Source organism: Strix uralensis, chromosome 4 (genome assembly GCF_047716275.1).
Source record: "Strix uralensis isolate ZFMK-TIS-50842 chromosome 4, bStrUra1, whole genome shotgun sequence".
In the NCBI taxonomy this organism is placed as follows: Eukaryota; Metazoa; Chordata; class Aves; order Strigiformes; family Strigidae; genus Strix; species Strix uralensis.
Window position 1 is genome coordinate 92832715 of NC_133975.1, and position 25069 is coordinate 92857783.

The window sequence follows — 25069 nt, forward strand, 5'->3', positions numbered from 1 at the left end:
ACCCTAAAATAAATAAGCGATACCTCTCCTGAGTGTGTGATTATTGACCTATTGCACACCAGGCAACAAATCGGCTTTTTGGACAACACTATGACAAATTATATGAGCAAAGATAATGAAAAGTAAGTAATATTGAATTAGGAGCCTCTATCTGAAAAGTTGTTTGAGAATACTGCGTTAAATATTAAAGAAAACAGTGATGGAGTGACAGAAGCTTTTTCAGCTAAACTCACAGTGAAGATGGTAGAAAAAAACCTCAACAGTAACTGTAGGCAGCAATTGGAAAAGGGAGAGTTGGTAGCAAAGAATAATTTACCAATTATGAAACTGTACTGTTGCTATAGTAAGGTTTAAAATGGTGTATAAGAAAAAAAGTATGTTCAAAAGACTATAGAAAGATTTTTTAAGTATGTCAGGAGTAAGAAAAGTCAATTGCCTAGATTTATGAGCAGGCAGGGGGGAAATAAATACTGACGGGAGGGGGCGGGAAGCGAATGTTTATATGCTGTACTTGGAAGAAAGCAGGGCGCGACGCTGATCTCTCCTCACACTTGGTTTTCGTCCCGAGCGACTTGACGCAAGGCATGGCCCGAGGCCTCCTGACGGTACAAGCGTCCCCCCCAGTCACGGAAATCGCTGCAGGCCTGGGCAGACCGCACTCTTCGGGTCACGTTTCGGCCTGTCCCGGTTTAGACTCGGCATTTCCAGCCCCCCCTGCAGCGCGGGGTCAGCGGGCACGGGTGCAGCTGCGGCCGAGGGCGCAGGCGGCCGGGAAGCTGCGGGCGGGCCCCACAGCCTCGCCCAAGAAAACCGCCGAAAGTCCGGGAGGGGAGCGCGCACCCCTGCCCCGCGCTGCCATCGGTCCTCCGAGGCGACCATAGACGAGCGGCGAGGGCGGCCCGACAAGCCGCGGAGGTGGGCGGCGACGCGGAAGTGCCGAAGCCAGCAGCGCTGCCCGGCGGCGGACGGGAGGGCCCGCCCGGGGCGGGCGCGGGGCGGCGGCGCGGCGCAGGATGCTGAAGCTGGCCGTGGGGCTGCTGACGGCGGCCGCCCTGGCGCTGGCGCTGGTGCTGGACTGGTACGCGCCTCCCGGGGCGCCGCCGGCGGTGGGCGCGCGCGTCGGGCGGCGGGCCCCTCAGCCCTTCCCCGGGGCGGAGGCCAGCGGCCTGCTGTGGGTACTGCAGGTGAGGGGCGGGGGCGACGGGGCGGGGGCGCGGCCCGGCGCGGGTGGCAGCGCCCCCCCCGCTTTTCGGGGCCGCTGTGGGCGGAGAGGCGGGGGGCGGGCGAGGGGCCCCCGGCTGCCGCGCTCCCGCGCTCGGTGGGAAGCCGTGGCGCCTTCTCCCGGCCAACGCCCCCCTGTGCTGTCCCGGCGGCTGGCAGCCGAGGGTGAAGTTACGGGTGTCCGGCCAGCTCGCCAGGCTCCCCCACAGAGATGTGCGTGGTAGAAGCGGGTAATTAAAACATGCCCGGTTATTAACCCTCTCCTGTATATTGCATCAGTGCCCGGTACGGTATTATCTACTACCCCAGTGAGAAATGCAGCCTCGGCCTGGCCCTTTTCCCTTCTAAAACTCAGAGAAGCCGTGCGGCTGAGAAAGTGGTTACACAGACCTTCTGCAATAGAAGGAAGGTCCTGGGCCAGTGGTAGAGCAATCTGTGTTAGGTTAAATGTACGCAGCTTTGTTTCCAGGTTGAACATAAAATCCAAATTAACCTGGCATACTCTTGGAAGTCAGCTGTCATGTCTGGGTGCTTCTGTGGCCTCTTTTGTGACCCTTCCCCTGCCAGAGCATTCCTGAAGCACTTGTGTATAACTACCTGCAAGCTCTTTACATATTTGCAGGTAATTGGCATCTGAGATGTCACAGGGGTTGCTGTGCAGTTCCTTCTAACAAATAGGCTGCTTTTACTATTTTGCTTTTATTCTTAAACTCAAGGACACTTTGCCTAAAAGTAGTAGCTGCAGGCAGTGCTCTTAGTGCATACGCCAACGTATTATTAGTCCTTTTGTTCTCTCCAATTGCTATGTATTTTCAAAGTCAGTGTTTCCAGTAATTTTTCCTTAAGTGATTTAAGGCTTATTATCTTTGCTGCAGAAGAGATTTTAAGGTGAGAGATATGCTTGAATTAATGTAGATAAAGTCCCTATCTTGAGTTGGTATCTTGAAGACAGTCAACTACAGCAGCATATAGCAGGTGCAGAGCTATGCTGACAAGCAGCATGCACAGCTCCATACTTCTCTGGCCATGTTCTCTCTGCCTGTGTTTCTTCAAGTGGAGCTCTCCCAAGCATGGGCCACAGCATTGCTAATTTGAGACTTGGCTTTACTTTCAAGTGGTTCTGTTCTCTTTCAGATGTGCCCTTTAACAAGCTGCTTTATCATGACCTAACTTGGAAATTAGTCAAGCACTAAATCCAGTGTTGTTCCTGATGACTTTGTGGGAAACAATCTTCAGGCTCCCTGATGACTCCTTAGGTCTAGCCGAGGTCACTGGATAGAGCTCAAGGTTCTGCCCCCAGCAGTTCCTGCCTTGTTTTTCCTCCCATCCACAGGACTGTCTTTTCTTAAATTGAGCTAAAGTGCAATCTTTGTGCTATACACTTGTATTAATGGTTCTTTCACCTTTCTTATAGCAGAACTTCCTTTCTTACCCCGTGCCTATTAGGCACTCTAGTTCAATATTTGACAAGCTTACAGTTGTCAGCTGGATGCATTCTACTGTTGCCGTAGGCCTTGTAATTCTCCCTTGTTAATGCCTGCCTTTCCTGAGCCACATCTTCTCTAGATAAGGAATGTGGATGGTGATTTCTCCTCACCCCTAAGCTTTTTCCAACCCATTTTGACTAAAGTTACTGCCTATGATGCAATGAGAGAGGCCAAGTTTCCACATCAGTCAGAGAGAGGGGAAAGAGAGAAGAAATGCAGCAAGTGGACTTTTACCTACTTTTTTGGAAATTGAATAAGAGCATTGCAAGCTTTTCTCCTTACCCACTGAATTCCCTTTTACTGGGACATCCTTTGAAGTTAATTTTTTTAAAAATGTAAGAAGCTCCACTCCCAAGATCTTCATGTTTCACGGCTTTTAGTGATGACAGAAACTTAGTCCCAGCTCTCGGAAGCCCCTGGATACTGTAACTCTTAGAACTTACAGAAGAGCTGTTTGTAAATCTTAAACTTGTATCACAGTAGGGGAAAAAGTGGGAAGATCTTTGTAGAAAATCAGGCTTCCCAACCACTGTCTGCTAAAAGGTTGGAAATTTACATTGTTCGTAGTTATGGGCAGAACAGGAGTAAGGTTTCTTGTAAGACTTTTTGCTCAAGAATCTGGAGACAGCAACAATAGAAGTGTTTATTTTCTGCTTGATTGCTGAGATAGATGAATTGCAAATCCACAGACTGAGGAGAACCAAAATAAGATGTTGTATCCCTGTCAATAATTAAATTAGGTTTGATGTATTGAGGTAGTTTTACTGTGCTCTTTAATTCACAGTAGCTTGAATGTATCAATAAAAATGAAATTAAGATTATGTCTAAAAGCATCTGATTTTGACCTAGGCAAATGTTCCATATAAGCAAATGGGGAATTTTCCTAAGCAGAATCAAAGAACTGTATTCAGGCAATGTTTTCCACATATTCAAATGACTGAATAAGGAGAAGCTAAGGCATTTTGTCTCCAAGGTATTTTATCTGGAGTTTTCAAAAAGGAAAAAGCTTTACAAGAGCCAGGTTTATTAAATTTAATGTAAAAGCTAATGTTTTTCTTTCTCAGTTAGTGATAGTGTCAGATGGCCACGAGCGTGTGCTCGCTGTTTTCTGAGCATCAAATACCATTGGTCTAAACTGAGGAGGATAATTTATTAATTGATTAACTGAAGTAGAATGGAAAGTGAAATTGGAAGCATTCACCCAAGATTTACTTTGGACAAACTGAAAAAGCCACAATATTAAAAAAAAAAAAACAAAACCAAACCAAAACCGAAAAAACCCACCAAACTTACTTTTCTTATTCTCCCCATCCCGTCCCGTACAGCTCTTCTGATGTGAGGGCTTTGACTGGTTCAGAGATGAACAGCATCTTTTACAGTTATGTACAAGTGGTATCATCATTTCTCACTCAGGCTTTGCCTTCATGAAGGCACATGGAATGGGATCTAAACTTGCTCGTTAGCTCCAGGTAGAATGTTAGAAATCCTTCCACCCAGCTACTGGAAATGTCACACCTGGTATGAAGTTAGTTATCAGTATGCTTTGAGGCCTAGGTAACTTTAACCTATTTTTGCTTTGCAGAACTACTTAGTATTCTCTCTTGCAGAAAGATCACTGTGTTGCACCAGAAGCTCACAGAATTTGTAAGCCAACAGGTCACTTAGAGCCGTCAAGACTTACTGTAGATAGCTAAGCATTTCCCCATGTTATTGTATGCCCTTAGATTTAAGGAAATGTTCTTGGTGTAAATGTGATTTTAGGGGTTAGAGATGCAATATCATATGCTTGCTCTTCTTTTGTTCTCCCCTCATCATCCACTTCTGTTTTTCCCTGTATCCCTTATACTGATATGAATCACTATGATTGCCTTATGTTGCGTTCTTATGTACTTGGCTTTGCAGAACAACCTGAGCAGCAATAACCCTCTGCTTGGGACAGTGTTTCTTTTTTCTCTTTTGCAGGTGTCAGATATTCATATCAGTAGATTTCGGGATCCCAAACGAGCTTCTGATTTTGAAAAATTCTGTTCTGAAACAATTGATATAATTCAGCCAGCACTTGTTCTAGCAACAGGTAAGCAAATCAAAAGAATGTGTTTCCTGTTGAATGTGCTGTCAAAGGAAGAGCAAATAAGCAAAATTCATAGAATCATAGAATGGTTTGGGTTGGAAGGGACCTTAAAGATCATCTAGTCCCAGCCCCCTTGCCATTGGCAGGGAAACCTTCCACTAGACTAGGTTGCTCAAAGCCCCGTCCAACCTGGCCTTGAACGCTTCCAGGGAGTGGAAGTGCCACTATAAGGTCTCCCTGGAGCCTTCTCTTCTCTGGGCTGAACAACCCCAACTCTCTTCGCCTGTCCTCATAAGGGAGGTGCTCCAGCCCCCTGATCATGTTCGTGGCCCTTGTCTGGCCCCGCTTGAGCAGGTCCGTGTCCTTCCTATGTTGGGGGCCCCAGAGCTGGACACAGCATTGCAGGAGGGGTCTCACGAGAGCAGAGTAGAGGGGGAGAATCGCCTCCTTCAACCTGCTGGCCACACTTCTCTTGATGCAGCCCAGGATGTGGTTGGCTTTCTGGGCTGTGAGCGCACATTGCTGGCTCATAGTCAGTTTTCCATCTGCTAATACCTTCAAGTCCTCCTCCCCAGGGCTGCTCTCAATCCACCCATCCCCCAGACTGTATTTGTGCTTTGGATTGCCCTGACCCATGTGCAGGACCTTGCACTTGGCCTGGTTAAACTTCAGGCACAGGCCCACCTCTCCAGCCTGTCCAGGTCCCTCTGGATGGCACATCCCTTCCTTCCAGCGTGTTGACCGCACCACACAGCTTGGTGTCATCAGCAAACTTGCTGAGGGTGCACTCGATCCCACTGTCCATGTCCCCAACAAAGTTGTTAAACAGTACCAGTCCCAACAACAACCCCTGAGGAACACCACTCATCACTGCTCTCCACTCGGACATCGAGCTGTTTACCACAACTCTTTGAGTGCGACCATCCAGCCAATTCCTTATCCACTGAGTGGTCCATCTGTCAAACCCATGTCTCTCCAATTTAGAGACAAGGATGTCATGTTGGACAGTGTCAGATGCTTTGCACAAGTCCAGGTAGATGATGTCAGTTGCTCTTCCCTTACCACCAGTGCTGTAGTCCCGTCGTAGAAGGCCACCAGATTTGTCAGGCATGATTTGCCCTTAGTGAAATTCTACAATCTCAGGAGAGAACTTTAAAGCCTTAAGGTATCTTTAGCAATGGAAATGGAGTTGCAGCTGAAGACAGACTGTTAGAAGCAGAAGAGAAAAACTTCTCAAGAGAATGAGTTTTTCTTCAATGTCGTGAGTCTGACACATTTAGTGTATATTATATGTAACAAAGACATAATTATGCAATATGGCTATTGTTTACCCAATATTGGTTGCTACACCTTAGTCCTTGCTAGCAGCTACCTTCCTTCTTGTCCTGGTAGTGATTCTACATCATTCTTTGTATTTGAAATTACAGAAGTGAACTATGTCTCTGATTAGTCACTGAGAGCCAGTTCCTCTCAGAACAATCCCTGCTCATTTGTACGAAATTCACCTGTGAACTAATGCAAGATTTCATTGCTGGTTTCTGTTTGAACATACTATACCAAGACACGTGAAATAAGCCTTGCCATTTCATTTGAAAGCTTGCTATTGCTATTGAAATGGATTATGTTTTGGCAAGCAAATCAAAGAGATTTTGAGCCATTACTATGTGCAAGGCTTTAGAATCTTAATGCTAGACCTGGACTTTTGTTTCTACGGAGACTTATTTATCTGCTGCTTGCTTTTTAAGTTAAGAATTCAGAAATAGTTAGTATTCATCTTTTAACTAGCAATGCAGGGAGGCATTGCTTTATGAACAGAAATGGCAATGGTTCGAACTCTAATTGGAGATTGAGGGGATATAGAAGGTGTAAAGTTAAATAAAGCTTCTATGACTAGAATCTTTAGGTATAATGAATGTGTAACAATTTTATTTACTTTGGCATGGCATTAGTAAGAGTGCTGCAGTGACGTGGTTGACAGATGTTTGAACAGGCTGCTGCATCTGCATTAGAAGGCATTTACCCTTATAGTAACCTCTTGGGCCAGATGACAGGAACATCCAGATTGCACACAGGAGGCCTACAGCCACTTACACAAGGAGGCTTGGATTGCATGCTTGCCTAGTTACAGTAATTGTGTAAGCTGTGTAGGCCTCAGGTTATATCTCACCTTTGTATGCTTTCAGGTGACCTGACAGATGCTAAGACAAGAGATAAACTGGGATCTGGGCAGGTAGAAGTAGAATGGAAAACTTACCAGTCAATCCTGAAGAGATCAAGGGTCATGGAAAAAACCAAGTGGATTGACATCAAAGGGAATCATGGTAAGACAGAAATTAAACATCTCTTTCTTTCCTGTGATTACAGAGCTGATTTAGGCAAGTTAGACTATAGAGGTAAAGTGGTAGTCCTTACTAGCATGTTAGTGGTGGCTATGAGTCAGTAGAAAGCCTTGCCATCTGCTCTGCTGAGGGCACACTTTGTTATTTACTGGTGTTTTAGTACCAGGGAAGTAAGAGTCTTCATTTATGCTTTTGCCCGGCGAGTGGTAGAACATAGCTTCAGGTGTTAGTTTCCAGATCATTACTTTATATACCCCATCTTTTAATGGAAGGGAAAACTAACCTTACCCTGCTGAAGAAATGGTTTTAATATACTTTTCATAGACCTCCCCCTACAGGTTTGAATTAAAAGGTATCACATGTTCGACAGTTAAAGGAAACTTAGTTTCTTTTGGAAAGAAAGAACTCATGGAAGTTTGTACACACCATAGTTGTTGCTACATTCTAAGCATCCAAACACAAGCTAACAGCCTTGTAGGCTATGTAAGATAGCTGTTACAGGAAGGGCAAAACTAGAAAGCCTAGCACTGGGGAAAAAAAAGTGCATGCTTTGTCATATACAGCCTGTCTATGACATTTCATTCCCACTTCCCTGTCAGGCTTCTCTTAATGGAGAGGTGGACCCCAGTTGCAGTACAGACCTCCCCAAGCTGCTGTCTGATTTACACATGCTGTTCTCTGATGCAATTGCTGCTTTATTTTCCTTGGATGAGTTAGGTCTGTCTTACAGAGAATGCACCCAATCTGAAAAGCTTCTGAAAAGATTTATGGCTAAAGTGGAGACACAGTGTTACCTTTTAGTCACTAAATGAAAATTTACATTCCCACAGCAACTTTATCTTTGAACTGAAACTTAAATGAGAAAACTATCTCTACTTTTAGGTCAACTGCATCAACTATAGACTGTCTTCTCTGCACAGTTAGACAGTCTGCTTGTCAGTTAATGCATTTTAAAAAAAAATAGCTCTTCAGTGCCTGCTGAGACTGCTTTATCTCCACATTAGGAAATAAAATCCAGAGGTCAATGATCAATTTGTTCTGAAAGTTTCTTTATTTCCTTTTTCTCTCTCTTACAGACTCATTCAACATTCCACACCTGGACAGCGTTCAGAATTATTACAGGTACATTTATTTACCACACAGATGCTGTTAAATTCAAGGTCAAACTCACTAAACAATATTCTGCTTTCCATTATCACATAAATGCTTTTTCACTGACTTTCTTATAGTCCAGGATCATATTTGCTATTCCCTCTGTCTTTTCCAGTGCCAGTTAGTAGAGCAGAATAAATTGAGAAAATAGAGGATTCTTTGCGCAGAATTCTTATCTCTTACCCCTCTGTGTTTTGTAATTGAATATATTGTAAATCTGCCTGTGTCTAGGAAATATTCTGTGCATTATGTGCTACAGTTTCTTCAGAACAGTTGTGTGATATATTTTTGTAAACCAGCATTCCCAAACAATGCTTTTCCTCCTTAAAATGGATGAAAAAAGAAAAAGAAAGCAAAAGAAACCTTCACTTTTTTTTATGTTGGTTCTGCATTCCCAAAAGGGATTTCCATGTCATATGGGTCTAAATTTTATCTGAGCCATTTCTTCACATCTGAGTCTTGTTAGAAAACTGAAAGTAGAGAAGTCGGATGATGATGATGATGGGTGAACAGATGTTCTTGAGGAACACACTTGAGATTTAAATGTGAAGATAAGTGAGGAAACTTTCCCCTCTTCAGCTGGGTCTTTTGCTTGTACATTGTAAAGGTAGCCTCAGCTGTAACTCGTGTTTAACTTCTCAGTTTCTTCTGCTCTTCACACCTGAACACAAAATCCTGTCTCATAATTTTGGTGATGCTTTCAGCTTTGACACTTTGGAACTGGAGAAGGACTTGGAAATGTAAATTCTCCTTTAATTCAGGCTCTTAAGCCACCCACTTTGCAATAAGAACACAGATTAAACATCTGATAGTTCAGTTTGCTTCAGCAGGAGCAGGTAGGTATATACCCATATATTCTGTGGGATAGGATGCTACAGCAGCTGGATTTTTAGGAGAACATGGAATTTACATGTGGATTTACCAAGAAGGGATGAATGAATGGTGCTAACAAGGCTTTTGGATGTGCTAGTGCAGCGTACATCCCTGTATCTTTTGCCACAGTTGTGGCTACATGAGAATCTAGTATCAGTGTTCCACTCTAGTTTAAGGCTGCTATCAGAAATCTTAGTGAGGCACGTGGGAAGATGTAGCACCAGTGAATTTGCTGGATCATGCCTGAATTGTTATTTGGCCTGGACAAGCTTACTGATTGGGATGATGTATGGATCACCTGCCTCTAGTCCACATTGAAGATGCACTGATGACAGAAGGGCGTGGAAAAGATTATGGTGAAATTTCAAAGCAATTTAGCCAACCTAAGAATTTCTGAGTGAAATTCTGTGTCAGGTGAAAAAGTCTTTGCTTATTAATTAACAGTCTTGTGCTAAAAAAATGTGTTCATATAATGGTTTTTGCTTCATTATAGTCTGTCATCATAGCAAAACAAAAAAACTTTAATGAGATTTAACAAATGCTCCATCTAAGACTGAAGAAAGGCACCAAGAGTCCTCAAAAGCTATTAAGCATCACTAAAGGGAGAACTATATTTACAGGGACAATTTTATTAATCTGATGCATTAATAAAATATAAAAATGAAAAAAAATTTTAGTAAATGTGCCATACTCTAGGAAGAGAGTATGTGGAAGGAGAGAAAACAATGTATATATTCATTATTACATGTATTTATCATAGCCAGTATTAGCATAAAACTCCGGGGAAAAAAAAGGTGGAATTAGTTGACATGTCTTTTAAGTCCTGCCCTGTTCACAGTTCTCCTTAGAGTATTTTAAGATTAATATTAAAGAGCTCAATTAACATTAGGTAATGTGCAAAAGAGCAGCAACCCTTTTTGCTCTCTCCTTTTACTCTTCGAGTGAAGAATTCTAATGACATTCCGCAGACGACAGGAGAACTGGTAAGATTTGCTATGTCAGGAAAGAAAAAAGAGTAATAAGCAAGAGGAAATGCTGTCTTCTTTGCTATCTAAAAGATTTGGTGTAGTGTAGTGTCTCTGTTTTGGATCTTTTGGAAAATATCTGAAATGGTTCAATATTTCTTTGGTTCAAAATCATATTCCATTAGCCAACAGCTGATCATTCCACATCAGAGTAACTTAAGAGATCTCTAACAAAATAGTGGAGGCAAGACTTGCTGTCCCTGGTATTTCTAGGTAAGCAAGAAAAAATTATTTCAGATACCAACAATAAACAGAAGACAGTAATTTTTTTTCCTTTGCAGATCTCCTTTAATTAAAAGTGATGTAAGTTCCTGCTGTCCTGTCATCTTGCCTATTTGTTTTGCATCATTTATGCTGCTGGCCTATCCTTTATCCATGAAAAAGTACTATGTTGCTCAGGGAAAGCGTATTTATGCTAGCATTTTTTTAAAAATGTTTGTGTGCTAACCTGCTGCTTGTCTTAACACATGACCCGTGTAATGCATCTTCTTTGAAGTACAGACTTTTCAATGCCATTGATTTTTAGGAAGAGACTTTATTGCAGTAACAAGATGGAACTAGATCTAATGCAAGAAATCTTGCATTTATTCTATGCAGGTCATTTTTGTCATTGTTTTAAGCTTTCCTAACAGCAGTATTTCCATTTTATTTTGGCAGGAAATACTCTGCCTGGCGTAAAGATGGATCTTTCCATTACATCCACACCACCTCTTTTGGGAACTATTCATTCATCTGCGTGGATGCCACACTCAGCCCAGGCCCTAAGAGACCCTATAATTTCTTCGGGATTTTAAACATGGTATCATCTGGCATTCCATTTTGCTGGCTGTTTTGCTTCTATAGTGGTTTGTTTGGGGGGTTGGTTTGTTTGTTTTGATAAAGAAGAATTGTCTGAAAGATTTGTGTTAATCTAAAAGAGTCTTTATGTTTTCAAGTTACTATGCATGTGGGACATTTATTTAGAAAAATGAATGTGTCACTTAACATACAGAGTGTCTGTGTTTTCTCTCTTAAGAAGTAATCCAGTACAAAAATGTCAAATTAGACATTTTAAGGACACTGTCAATATTAATATTCTTAGCATTTAGCTAGACTTGAGTGATAATTTCCTTATATGCCGTAAAGTTTAAAAAAAACTAAAATAAACCCCAAACTTTCTAATTTCACTTTTTACCCTGTTAGATGGGTTTTTTATTAATGTTACAGATGAGGGAGTTGCACTTATCAATGGAATAATGTGAAAGGTAATGCTATAAAGAAATGTGTCATTTATGAAAGTGAGGTCTGATCTTCTGAGACCATAAAAATTACATGTTATTCTTTTTAAAGAATAACATTAATATCCCAGTGTTTAAATCACATATCAGCTTAGATAACGTTTTGCTTCCCTTTGATTTTTCTCTGTAGTTTGTTGATATGCTATAGTTCTTGAAATACTCTTCTGAAGTGTTGGCAGAGAGTTACTGTGTTCTGGTAAACAGATGTCATATTTTGCCTGTGATAATGGCCTTAATGAAAAGTAAAATGTTCTCCCTCTAATCTTGTCTAAAGGAGGCTTGACATTTAAATGTTTATAAAACGCTTGGCAATACTTAGGTGAAAGGTGCCAAGTACTGTTCTCATTGTTTACTGTAATCCATAATGGGCACAGTAGGTTTGCAGACACACTCTCGAGGAGCTAAGAAATGCAGTCAAGTCTAGAGCTGCTGTCCTTGGCTGCAGTAAGTCAAACGTTTGCTTGCTAATTACCCAGCAGCAGGAGTCCAGAGAGCATCATTTGCAGATTTTTGCACAAAACTGAAAGTAAAGGTAGATACCCGTAACTTTTAAAAAATAAACGTCTGCCAGGAATTTGAAAAAGATATTACATTTGTATCAGTGATTTGTTTCCATAGCTTAGGTAAAAATATTCTTAAAGCCCAAATTCACAAAGGCAAAGGAAATATAAGCCAGTTACATTAATCCAGAATGGTATGCTGAATCCATTCTTTTTTGATATACCTTTATTTCTCTTTCCTTTATTCATGCCCTTCAGGGTTTCTTTTCAGGTAGGGAAAAGAATATGTTGGTGGTTCTCTGGGTTACCCTGAAAGATGATCTGCAAAATGGTGAAAGAGTGGATTTGTGTTCTTTCCTGGTTTTAGTTTCCTGCCTCCTCTGTTAGACTTTGAGATCTTACTGGTATTGGGAGTCTCTCTAGACAGTAAGTGGTTGATTTAATAATTGGAAGTCAAAGAAGTAAAGGAGAGAAATTTTACCTGCTGTGTAAAGTGTTACTTTTGCTTAACTTTGAAGCAATGGCTGAGTAATATTTTCAAGATTCAGCATCATAGTTCATCCAGTTAAATGACTGAAGCGTATGGTGCACATTTTCTGTGGTCTGTCATGCCTATAAAAGGCCATCTAGCAACTCAAGAGATAGTAGGGATGATAATTGTAAGGTAAAGATGTTTGTAAAATCAACTCAAGCGTGTCATCTTTGACTATATAAATAAGCAGTAGAAAGGATAGAAATACAGTTTACGAAAATGCTTCTTTCTGTTGTGCTTTTCCTGTGTTCAGTTGCGAGGAAGGTGTTGAGTGTCTTGTTTTCAGTTTCTTTTTCCAACATCAGATTTTAGGGCTACATCTAGTAGTATGGTTTTTTCATGCAAATGTCCCTGAAGCAACTGAGAGTATTCTCTGTAAAAAAAAAAAGATGAATTGCATTCTTCACTAGTTTCTTTCTGCTTTCCTTTTGCTATTCCTTCCAAATAACCTGAATGTTAAACAGGTTTGTTTGGTTCTTTGTTTGTCTTTCAAACACCTGCCCGTTTCAGAATCAAATGAACGAGCTATCTTTGATGGCAACAGAGAGTCTGCACAGCAATCATACTGTCTGGTTTGGCCATTTTCCCACCTCAACAATCATCTCCCCAGCCCCAGGAATACGAACATTAATGAGGTAAGATCTTTCTTTTTCTCCTGTGTGTTTTCATGAAGTACATTTCTTGCCTCTTTTCACATACTTGTCTGTCACTTTTCAGGTTTTGTACAGTGATATTTCCTTCCCATCCAGATAATCACAATTCTTACGCTCTTTTATTAGTTCTGCCACAGCCTATTTATGTGGACATTTACATACAATGGGTGGGCTGATGCCAGCCTTGCACAGTCAACACCGTGGTGGCACTCTGGAACTCGAATTGGGAGACTGGATGAATAATAGGAGGTAAATAAACCCTATGTGAGCAAATTATTATATGGAGCCTACCCAGTTATACTGTGATTCCCTTTTATGCTGTTTGGAGAATTTGAAAGAAGCATTAGATCTGCCTGACTAGTTATTACTATTAATACTTTTGCAAAATGTCTCTGTAAGTTTGGGATTTTTTTCCCTATCCCAACAGTGTGCTAATAAATTGAGTAAAGTAATTTTTTGATTCATTCTTGATATTTAGAAATTGAAAAGAGGACATCTAAATGTCTGTTTAGTATTCAAAGTAGACAAATAAATTGTAATCAGATTTCACATCACTACTTCAAAATACCCATGCTCTGCACCAGCTGTTAGAATTTCAGAGACAAAAATAGTCTACCTGAGAAATGGTACCTTAGCAGCATATCAAAAAGTGTCCGATTCTACATGGAATGTATAGTAGTATATTAGCTTTTATTCTGCAGTAATCCTGAGAAAGATACTTGTATGCATACAAGAAGAAAGCACACTGGGATCCTTGTCCATAACTAGAGTACCTACCCAGACACTGCGGTAATGTAGATTATCTTTGAATTATTTAACATCATGTTCATCTATCTGATTCATGTGCAGAATTCAATAGATCTTGACATTTGGAATTTTGAGTAGTGCTTCAGTGATTTATAATAAAATGAATCTGATCTGAGGTAACCAGCTTACAGTTAATGCAGCAGAGTTGGCTAATGCAGGATCAACTACAGAAGACATTAAAGCGAAAATAAATCAAACAAGTTCTGTTCAGGAACTTGGGAAGCATGGGAATCAGCTCTGCACGCAGTAGCTTGTATTAACAAAATGTTTTTCCTTTTATTATAGATACCGGATCCTTGCATTTGATCATGACCTCCTTAGCTTTGCAGATCTTAACTTTGAAGAATGGCCTGTAGTTCTCATCACCAATCCCAAATCCTTCCTTTACAGCAGTTCTACTCATGAACCACTAGTCAAAATTATTTATTCCACTCATATCAGGTACTCTGTAATCTCTTAATTTCACAATATTTAACTATATTTTAATAGTTGGGGTCTTTCTTGGTTGTAATGTACATCTATATTTATATGTATGTACACAAAACCTTTTTTTTTAAAAGCATGTGTCCACTGTGCTCAGAATTCACTTTCCTCTGGAAGTTTGTTCCTGAGAGCTCACTTTGTATCATATTTGTGATAAAAGGAGTTTATATAGTAGTAATTCATGTTTGTTTTATTTATGCAGAACTTTTTTATGTAACAAAAGGTGATAGTTAGGTTAACATGTAATCTGTGTTATTAATCTCACGTGTTCACGTTGCCTCCGCTGATTTCAGGATTTTGTCTACGTATTTTTCTAAGTGTTTATTCGCTTCTGACTTCTTAGCCTCTTGTGTTTTCAGTTTTATATCCTTTATATATTAAAACATCTTAACCCTCTGCCAATTTTCATATCAGTTTTAAATGTCTCCATCTTTCTATTTCTACCTTTTCTATTTATTTTTTTCATTTGTATTTCAAATTTCTATACCCTTTCTAACATCTTATATTTGCTGTTAGACCAATATGTATGAAATATATGGGTATATTGCATACACAGAATTACAATCAAAAGAAATTCATCAATACTTTTCAGTTAGGAAGCAGTGTCCTTCTAAGTCTACCTACTAAGTCTACCTACTTTCCAGTTTCCTACTTCGAACCTTATCTGAACATTCTTATGATTAAATATATGAACTGATAGAATCATTCACCATAACTATATGAGACTCCTTCATTTGACTGAAACATGCTCTGGAATGCCTTTTGTATTACCAGAAATGAAAGAAATTGTATGTGCAATATATGGAGTCTGTATTAGTATCACTGTTTCTCTGAATATATGCACTGCCAAGTGACAGTAGATTTCTTGGTATCTCAGATCTGTAATACCAGTCTTGCGTTCCACTCCATTTCTCATAAATTCAGTTACAAAGACTGAGAGGTTATATTCCAACTAGCAAAAATAAAATTAAAAAAAAAAAAAAGGAAAAAGAAAAAGGGGAAAAAAGGAAAAAAGAAGAAAAGGAAAAAAAGAAAAAAAAAACCCACACCAAACAACAAAGAACTCTAGCAAGAGAGACTGGCATTTTTTAATGAGGACATCTACAACTATTTGATTATATGTCTGTGTGCAGGAGGATGCATCCCACTTGTGTTAGCAAATGGTTTGACAGCAGGAGTTCTAAGATTATTTCTGCCAGGACCTGAGGATCTCTGCCACTTTTTCGTCTGTTCCACAGCCCAGTTTTCTATCTTATTCTTTTGCACAATACCATACAGAACTTCTCTTTTTAATTGTAGGAAAGAGCTACCATGTTACTATTAGCCTACAGATATTTCACCATTTTAATTTCTAACTCTTTTGAACTCTTAAGTAAAAGGTAGCGTAATCTTTAGGGACTTCTCTTCAGGAAGTAATGACAAATCTGCAAGTCGTGTAATAAATCTTGTTTATTTTGCTGTTTATTCACTCCTTAGAATTCTGGCCTTCTCTCCTTCTGTCATTATCTCCGTCAAAGTCTGTATAGATGGAGTTCACTTGGGGAATGCGCATCAGGTGTCTGGCCCTCTCTATGTACTGAAGTGGAGCCCACAAAACTACAGTGAAGGGTTCCATCACATAGATGTGACAGTCCAGGTAAGGTACCTGTTGGCACTCTTTGTGTTGTCATCTCTGCGCCATCACCCTTCTGCATCACAAAACTAGGAACAAAATAACAGACTTCCTTTCATATTTGCTGATTACAAAAAAACAAAGGATTTATTAAATGAAAAAACACTGCTGAGCGCTAAAACATTCATAAAGCATCTGGACAAAAGAAAGGATTCTTATTTTTCATGAGAAATATAAGATGACAACTAATTGGTCAAAAATAAAGTATTTTGAGTAACAGGCAACAATTAACTTTTAAGGTTGTCTTGGAAAAATAATTGGGCTTGATCAAGGAAAGTAAGAAGTAGCATCATGTTAGTTCAGAAGGCAAAGTAACTGGGTCTGGAAGATTGGAATGCTGGGTTTGATTATCTGTGTGAAGTTCTTTTCATGATTTTTTTACAGGCTGACAGTGAATATGTTTTCTGTTTCTCAGAACATCAGACTTAACTGATACTAGATTACTGGGTGCAAAAAATGCCTTTTGGTGAATGCTTCTGTTCTTGGTACTACTTTTTTTTTTTTCTGTACCTTCAAGTGGTCTTCGAAAAACTCGATCAGAGTGTTCTAATATTCGGCACATTTGCAGAACAGTAATGGGAAAGTCTGCTTTGTCCTGCTTGGTGGAACCCAGCTAGGCATTATTTCTCACAGGACAAGAGCGATACTGCTTTTTTTTTCTAATGGCTTTTGTGTACTGCCAGTGTTCTACCTCCTAGCTTGTTACTGATTTCTGTGATGCTTTACTCAGGAAAGCTGCATTTATTAGTGGGTTGTGGGGTTTTTTTAATTATGATGAAAACATATGCACAGAACTGAGTATCATTTGAAGAGGGTTATATAGGTCTGCATAGCAATGGTTTGCTTGCAAATACATGCTTGTTATCAGATAACTGAATGTGATTTTTAAAAAATTATTTTTCTTTCCCCTTCAGTCATAAATCACTATCACATCTAGTAACTGAATAGTTTTGGGAAAGCGAGGAGGATGAAGCGTTAACTTGATTTAGGTACCTGGAGAAAATAAGAATACTCAATTGCTGTACATTGTTTCTGGGATTGTCCAAATATTGTCTTAGCTGTAATCACAATAAACATACTGAACTTCACCATAAATAAACCATTTATTATGTACTAAAAGATAAGGTGTCAGTGTTAGACATGCAGAAATACCAAAATGTTTAATAAATGTAGCACTGTTATTTATCAATATCAGTTTCTAGCAAATACACCAGAAAAGAAGCACAACAAAGCTTCAAAATATTTTAAGATGGGCTGTTATCTAGAATTGAGCATTGAGAAAACAAGTGGTGGTGGTGGCAATAAATAGTCACTGTTTTCCACAAATTGCTGAATCTCTTACAGGATCTCCTTCATATGTAGCAGTTTCAGTTTATAATCTTACAATCACCAATTTACTTGAAACCACAAAATTGGCAGTAAGTAGAAGTATTTAATACAGCAGTATGCCAGACATGCATGCGTCAGTTGGATCTTTCCAGAAAAGCCACGATGATAATTAGCAACTTCAGGTATTTTGTGCACTACTGGTATCTAATTGCTCTCTTATTTTGTATCAATCTAGGATGCTTCAGGAAGAATTAGCACGCAGGGTCATATATTTGCAATGGAAGAAAACCTCTCTCTTAGATTTGGCTTTTGGCCATCTGTTATTCTTCTCACTGACCACTATGTTCTAGTAAGTACTTTCAGCAAAACAGCTGTCATTCCATGCTGGTTTCCCCAGAGACCGCAGGAGGCATTTTCCTAATTCCTGGTAGACTTGAATGCACTTTGATTGTTCCAGATATGACTCCATTGGAATTTCACAAATATTTCAAGTTTCCTTTCTCAAGTTGCACGCTTCAAACGTGAATGTGCAGCAATGGTTCATGCAAACAGTTCGCTTCCTGGATTTAGTCACAATTGTCCATTTTTGGGTACAGGTATACACACATTTTTTTGCAAGCAAGAAATGAAAAGAAGCTACTGGAGATAGCAGAGAAAGGAAACATTAATCAAAGAAAACTTCGCTGTTATCTGTTGCAGTAGGTGTACCGACAAGAATGCTGGAAAAAGTCTCACATCAGCTGCTGACATTATAGCTAGCTCCAGCGAAGGGGAAGGCAGAATTCCCACTGACTTCAGTACGTTCCAGGTCTTATCCTGAAGTGTTACGGCTCAGAACATGCAAAGCAGGCATGTCATAATAGTTTAGTTTAGGTGCACTTACAGAACAACATAGGAAAGTCCACATGACTCTAGATAGTATCATAATTGGCTCAAAATTACTGTATTAGTTTTGCTAATCTGTAACCAATGTTCTCCACAATGTCTTGAGCTGCAGTTCTGTTCAGTACAGCACTCGGAAAATGTTTTACATAGGAAGCATATTTACACCTTTTCAACGGATGTCTTTTACAAACCTGTTTTTGAAAGATTCAGGTCTATCACTTTCAGCCATCCAACTGAATTCAAGTCAGTAAGATGCAAGCCCAATAACTTAGAAACTCTGAGGTTTCTTTTTACTTTTCAGTTCAATGACAGCATCAAGCTTTGAGTATGTGTTTCAGCTAGAAATCCTTGTATCATCCTACCAGTGTCCATAAGGCAGGCCCAAAGGCAGCTACTACTCCAGGGCTGGCTTAAAGTTAAAACTGTCTTTTCAGGCTCGTGTGCTATTTGGACTGATTGTGCTGATACAGATCGCTTTGCTCGTGATTTTCAGATACCTGCAAAAGCCAGCCCTCAAAGGTATGAACCAACGCTTGTCTGTGGCTTTTAGATGATCTTATTTTCCCTAAACTTTTTTTACTATTTACCTGTATGCTAACATATATAAGTAACTGCGCTGTTAATCACCATGTGCATTTTGCATCTAGTGCTGTGGAGTTTGACTGGGTTCTCAGAAGCTGCTGGTTTGCTTTTAAGGGGACCCAGAAAACTTCCAATATATCAAATAAAATAAATTAAAAACTAAAAACTTGATTGGGTATCTTTGTTTAAACAAAAATTCAATTAATTGAAATCTAAAGGTTTCATTTAATTTTCTCACTGAAGAATCCAATGCATAGGGAAAGGAATGTTTTATTTTGTATTGGTTCTGTACGTGTGCTTGTTTCACTACAGCTGGCACAGAATTCTCTGTCACCTGAGTGGAGAAACAGATTTCCTTCTACAAAAATAACTTTTGTGAATCTTTGCAAAGAACATGAACAGGCTTGGGTCTTTCTCAAAATAGTATTAAGACCATTTCTGACATAACTTGCGATTTTGTTTGTGATAAATCTGGTAAATGAAAATTAATATTGTTAAGTTTGTGGTGTTTATCCTTTAAACAATTGTTTGAACCACACCTTACTAATGAGATTTTTCTGGAAGCCACGTCCCTTCCTATTCATGTCACTCTATGTCCCTTCCTTTATACTCATAATCACGTAGCATCCTGAGGTAACTACAGCAACTGCTCACATAGAAAAAGAATAGATTTTCAGTTGTCTTTATGGAACTCAGCAGCTGAAAATGAAAAGAGCTAGCACTCTGTGATCAGCTAGGTCCCCGTAGACCATGTTAAATATTTTACAAATTAGTGAACAAACTTGTTAGAGCTGTTGATTTCCAAAGGTCAGGCTTGCCCTCTGGGAATTAATGCTTTGTGAGAAGGGCAGCCACGTAATAGGTGAAACTCTAGAAGCTAACTTTTATAGGAAGGCTCCCTCAATCTCAATCTATGAATTGTCTGCTTCAGTTAGAAAGTGAATATTGGGGTTTTTTTGATAAAATCACACACTTGTCAGAATGCTGCCAATTTTAACACCTAGCCTTCCTTTTATCTGAGTTGCTATCAGATCTCACTAAGTAGATTTAATCAAAGAAAATCCCATTAATCTAGTCCATACTGACCTGCCTCTTTGGGTTTGCACAGTTACTGTTTTGAATCTCTTACTTTTCATTTAATATGAACTTTCTCCATGTTTTTCATTCTAGCTAACTTCATTTTCTGGGTATAGAATGGTCGTTCAGTTTTATTTACATACAGTAAGTGTACTCATTTTAGAATGGCAGCTTCTTCTGCTGTTTTTAACATAGATTTTTATATTTATCAGTTCCTTACTTTCAGTTATCACAGTAATAGTAGAAATGCATTCCCTTGCGTTTGTTCTGTAGACATACCAAATATTATATTTCTTATTTAATAGAATGAGTAATGTGCAGATTTGTCTCAGAAAGACCAATTTTTATGTGTGTGTGTGTGTTGCAATCTGAATCAAGTGTATTTTTCTTAAATGTTGTCTCTGTTTAGAAAAGCCAGGATTACTTACTCTGACCTCATATTCCCTTCATGTCTTCAGTAAAACAAACACCGTCTATTACTCAATTCTGGTTCTGAATTTATACACCATTCTGGGTAAGTAACCTAGAGTACCGGAGGACGTAAATTAGTATTTTTAAATTACATATCAGATCCTGATGAAAAATGAGACTTCTAACATCTTGGAGAAAGGGGAAGTTCTACTTAAGTTACAAAATCTATGTGGAACTTGAAAAGTTAATGTTCAAAGAGACTAAAGGTTTGTTTCTGGGAGCCTAACTTAGAAGCCCTGGAATTAATTAAACACTTAAATTATTAAATTACTCTGAAAGCAAAGTGAGTATTTTTAAATTTAATTTGGTTTTCACTTATTCTTTGAGTAAGATCTGGTTGTACCTTGGTGTAAAATGAGTATATGGAATGTATGCTTCACCTGACATGTCACTGAGACATCTCGGCTCTGATGCTAACAATTTTAGCTTATTACTCCTCTGATAATATGCTATTAAAATAGCTGTGTTCTCGGCAGTCAGTGTAGTGTGCATAACATAGTGCAGTCTGTCCATTTTGACTTCTAAGCTGAGCCAAACTGGCATTGTTTATGACCCCGTCTTTCATATATCTTACTGTAATTCTGGGAAGAGGTCAGCTTTTGAAAGGAACTATCTTTTCACTTCTCTCATAAGAAAAATGTTATACGTGGTGTTGAAAATTGTCACAGAAATTAAACCAATTTAACATTATATTCATTGTGTGCCACAAGTCATTGGTGTACCATGATATTTTCACATCAGGAATGTTCCATCAGATTGCTGTTTGTGAAGATGAAAACATGAGGCTTATTTCTACAGAGTAGCAATAGAGAGGTCATTTTCCCCAGTTAACCACTTTGTGCTCGGGAGTACAAAGGGCCATGTCTCTATTGTGTTTTCTGATGCAGCTGAATGTTTGTTTTCCTTTCTTTCAGGACCGTGGTTTGTAGGTGAACTGATAGACGGCCAGCTGGGGGCCTGTTTCTCCTTTGGTGTGTTCGTTGGTGGTTCCTTCTTACAGGGCAGTCTGACATTTGTGGTCGGGATTTTACAGGTATGTACTTAAAAAAATTAAGGCTGACAAACTGCTTTCTTCTGGAAATTTTTTGTTTGCTTTTTTTTTTAAAAAGTTTTATAAGTTTTATAAAGAAAGGAGTCTTAGAAGGATAGAGATTAGTGGCCCTGCCTGACTGCAACAGCTCTTTCTAACCTTCCTGTAGTTCTAAAAGGCAGAAAAGAAGGAGGTTGTTCATTATTTTCTCAAACTTCTCTTTCCTTCTCTTTGATGTTGCTTTGGACTCCCTGGATGTCTGGATTAGAGACCACCTCTACAGATTTAGCACTCCACGTTTTTGTACTGTCCTTGTCTCACGCACAGGTTGCAGTGACTAAGCAGCAGGACCTGAATAGCCAGGGCAGCCCTTGCACGCTGGGTAACCCTTCAGATCAGTAGCTGTCCCTCTCCAAGTCCACGAGTCCAGTTTTCCCAGCAGTCTGACCTGCCTGCCCTCTGGTTTTCCCAGCTGCCATTAGTCTGAAAGAGAGGGTGTAGTTCCTTGGCATTGAAGTCAGACCAGGCTAGTGCTGCCTCCTTCACGGTCCCTCCCTTATGCCACTACTAACACTTGTCTGACAGCTGGGTCAGAGAGCTAAACTGACATACAGACCTTCCTTTTTTACCGTGCTAGTATTTTGCCAAGTCTAGCTCCCTGAACCAGCTCCAGGAGAGGTCAGATGCATGTGAGTGCCTCCCACTGCAAGGGAGGGGGCAGGAATGCTTGGCCTGGGACTGACGCACAGGCAGCCACAGCTCTATCAGCTGCAGAGTCTTGGAAGCGCATCCCGAGATTCCAGCTCTGGGAACTGCGCTCAACCCTTAGAATGGGACAGTTTTATGTGCTCGTATCTTTCTGTGCCCTCACGTATGTTACGCCTGGCTTGCTCATGGTCTTACTTTTCTTTCCTTTTCAGATGTTGTTTTTCAACCTGCCATTAATGGCCTACCTGTGCTGGTGCCTGCTGCTGCGATGCCAGGGCCACAGCTTCCGCTCTCACATCCGTCAGGTCCGGCGCCCCGTGGCTGTGCTGGTTCACCTGGCAGTGGCACTCCTCCTGGCCTGGCAGCTCTATTCCTGCTATTTCCTGCAGCGAACCTACGGGACCTTGGCTTTCTTCCTCTCCCCAATGAGAGTGTGGCTGGTGGCACTGACCTCAGCTCTGATTTATAAAACCTGGACACTGAAATCATCAGAGCTCAGAACTTACATAGTGGAAATGAAAAACTGTCAGAGCTCCTGAAGCACAGTATAAGTATTCAAGGTTCTTTGACTTAAAAACGGCCAAGGCACAACCTACAGTTTTGTGATGCTGGAATTCCATACAGCCCAACAATTAGGTGGTAAGACCTGAAGCTGCACCTGCACTGCTGCAGAGCTGTATTAAATAGTAAATGTATAACAGTATGTAATATATACTTTTATTGTATTATACATATACAATATACTGTATAATACATATTATATAATACAATTATACATTAATACAGTATACAGTAAACTGTACAATAATCTCTATAATAGGGGTTTTTGTAATACAGAAGATAGATACGTCCATATGGATCACAAATGGAAATGTTTGGTCATTACTACTGTGAATGGAAAAATATTTTTAATTCTTTCTTGATTTTTATAATGCTGGGAAAAATTAGCATAATTCTTGATAATGAGCTCCAGGATTTGTGCTTACCTTTGCTTTTTATTTCAAGATTTCCATATATTTTTACAAGACTAACTACAGGCCTAGAGCAGATGACTTTATGAAGTAATGGTTATTGCAGAGGTGCTGTGGTGGCCTTCACAGTAAGTCCTATGCTTACACACTTTTTCAGTTCATAATGCTACCTACGAGCCCTTTGTAGGCTGTTAGGTGTGTGTGTTTATGTTTACCTGAGCCATGGCCTATTGCTCTGGTCCTGGGAGTGCTGGCTAATTAACACGGTCGCTCTCTGGGAAGAAGTAGGTAGTTTCCCACTGCTGAGGTTGCCAATTTTCCCACACTTGACCAGTGAAAGGACAGTGAATGATCAGTGTTGCTGGGATTCTTGGCTGTAGTCAGTTCAGCTTTAAAGCAAAGAATGGAGATGGTGTCCTCAGGATGGGAGAGCCCGAAGGAATCACGTGCTCTGATGCCTAGAAAGTCTGTAAGCAAGGGGGTCGGAGCTGCATTTCTGGGTCTCAGTCAAATGCGCCAGAGTGACCTTGGAAAACTCATTTGTTTTCCATTTTTCTAAGTCTAAAAATGATAGAACAATTATATTTATGAAGGACACAATGATCCAGAGTCAAGAGAGCTGAGGTGCCTTTATCTGTAAAGGAGAACACTGGCCTGCTTCACAAGACTGCTGTGAGTGGAATGTTTAAAATACTTCAGGTAATTTTGCAGTAACTTATTTATGGCTCCTCAAGAAAAAGGAGGGGTAACTTATTTATGGCACCTTAGAAAAAAACAGCAGTGACTATAGTAGAACATACAGGAAAATAAATTGAAATGGAAGAAAATATTAACTACAACTAAGACTTTTTGTTATTTCTGAAAGGTGATAGTTCTCCTATTCCTTCACTCCTGTTCCTCAATGATTGATGATATAATAGAAAAAAGAGAGCAACAGCTCTCAATTTGCATAAGTTAAATAACTGTGAAGAGAATACAGGATGTCATTTGTTGCTACATAAGTTTGTTTTGCAAAGCTGTTAGAAAATCGGAGGCAGGGCACAAAATGTACTTGTGAGAAGCACTACTGAAAAATTATTAATAAACCTGACATTTCACAATTAAGTTACTTTTATGTGATCAGGGAACATATGAAGTGGCAATAAAATACTTTATACCCTGGGCCAAGACCCTGTTCTGAAATAAGACTTTTTTTTCGTAGGCATTCATTACTTCTGGTGTATAGTTCTTTCTTTTAAAATTGTACTGCATGGCAGTTTGGGGGTAAGCATGAGAATACAGAGGTCTCCTGAAGTCAAGCGAATCCCTTCCAGGCCGTTCATTAGGAGGACAAATCAGAGCTACATGAAGTGAGCAAAGCCAGTGGCAGATCGTGGAACCAGACTGCTGAAGTACTTTACAAACTGCTGGCAGCCATTAGTATCATCTGTGACAAATCAGTTTTTCATAGTATAAATGCTTCTATTACAACACTCTGCAGGGTTTGTTGTTTTGGTGGTTTTTAATCTGCATGGGGGAGCCCCTTGAAAATACTTAATTACCATTTGAAACTACTCTAAAAGGACACTTGAACTGATTATTTGGAAACAAAAAAAATTCTGACAATGTCTTTCAAATTTTGTTCTTTTTTTGAAATGATTATTTAGAAACAAAAAAATTCTGACAATGTCTTTCAAATTAATTTTTTTTTTTAAGTCTCTTAGAAAAAGCACATGTAATTTTTCATGCTGCTGTTTGCTTATGAAGGAATTCTTGTGTTCATCGGTGAATTACAGCTAAGATGCTGTGAAATGCATGACAAACTAGGAAAAAGAAGATTCTTTTATGTGGGTTACCCTCAGTGCTCAGAGGGCTGAGCAAAACTTGCAGAGGGAAGTTCCCAAGGGAATGGCATTGCTATGCATAATTTCCTACAACTGTCATC

General features: G+C 39.8%; 1 protein-coding gene across 4 annotated transcripts; it reads left to right on the forward strand.

Moving 5' to 3' along the window:
* Positions 1-738: 738 nt before the first annotated feature.
* On the forward strand, positions 739-24314 carry TMEM62 (transmembrane protein 62). 4 transcript variants are annotated; one of them, XM_074867904.1, is made up of 14 exons: positions 739-915; positions 4671-4782; positions 6963-7100; positions 8195-8240; positions 10826-10967; positions 12988-13112; positions 13257-13379; positions 14223-14378; positions 15897-16056; positions 17657-17770; positions 18741-18825; positions 20375-20479; positions 21351-21469; positions 22387-24314. In XM_074867904.1, the coding sequence occupies exons 3-14, from the start codon at positions 7061-7063 to the stop codon at positions 22711-22713; spliced, it is 1542 nt and encodes a 513-aa protein (XP_074724005.1). In that variant the 5' UTR covers positions 739-915; positions 4671-4782; positions 6963-7060; the 3' UTR covers positions 22714-24314. The 4 variants fall into 4 exon arrangements, with proteins under 4 accessions (XP_074724005.1, XP_074724006.1, XP_074724004.1 ...); XM_074867905.1 differs by lacking the exon at positions 739-915 and adding an exon at positions 940-1078; XM_074867903.1 differs by lacking the exon at positions 739-915 and adding an exon at positions 976-1184 and having other exon boundaries at positions 4648-4782.
* The last annotated feature ends 755 nt before the right edge of the window (positions 24315-25069 follow it).

What these genes read in the sequence shown, in the direction of transcription:
- TMEM62 (XM_074867901.1), top strand. Translation starts at nt 1,014, where the DNA reads ATGCTGAAGCTGGCCGTGGGGCTGCTGACGGCGGCCGCCCTGGCGCTG. An exon ending in GCCTGCTGTGGGTACTGCAG is followed by an intron (nt 1,185 to 4,670) that starts GTGAGGGGCGGG and finishes TCTCTTTTGCAG; the next exon opens with GTGTCAGATATTCATATCAG. An exon ending in AGCGTTCAGAATTATTACAG is followed by an intron (nt 8,241 to 10,825) that starts GTACATTTATTT and finishes TTATTTTGGCAG; the next exon opens with GAAATACTCTGCCTGGCGTA.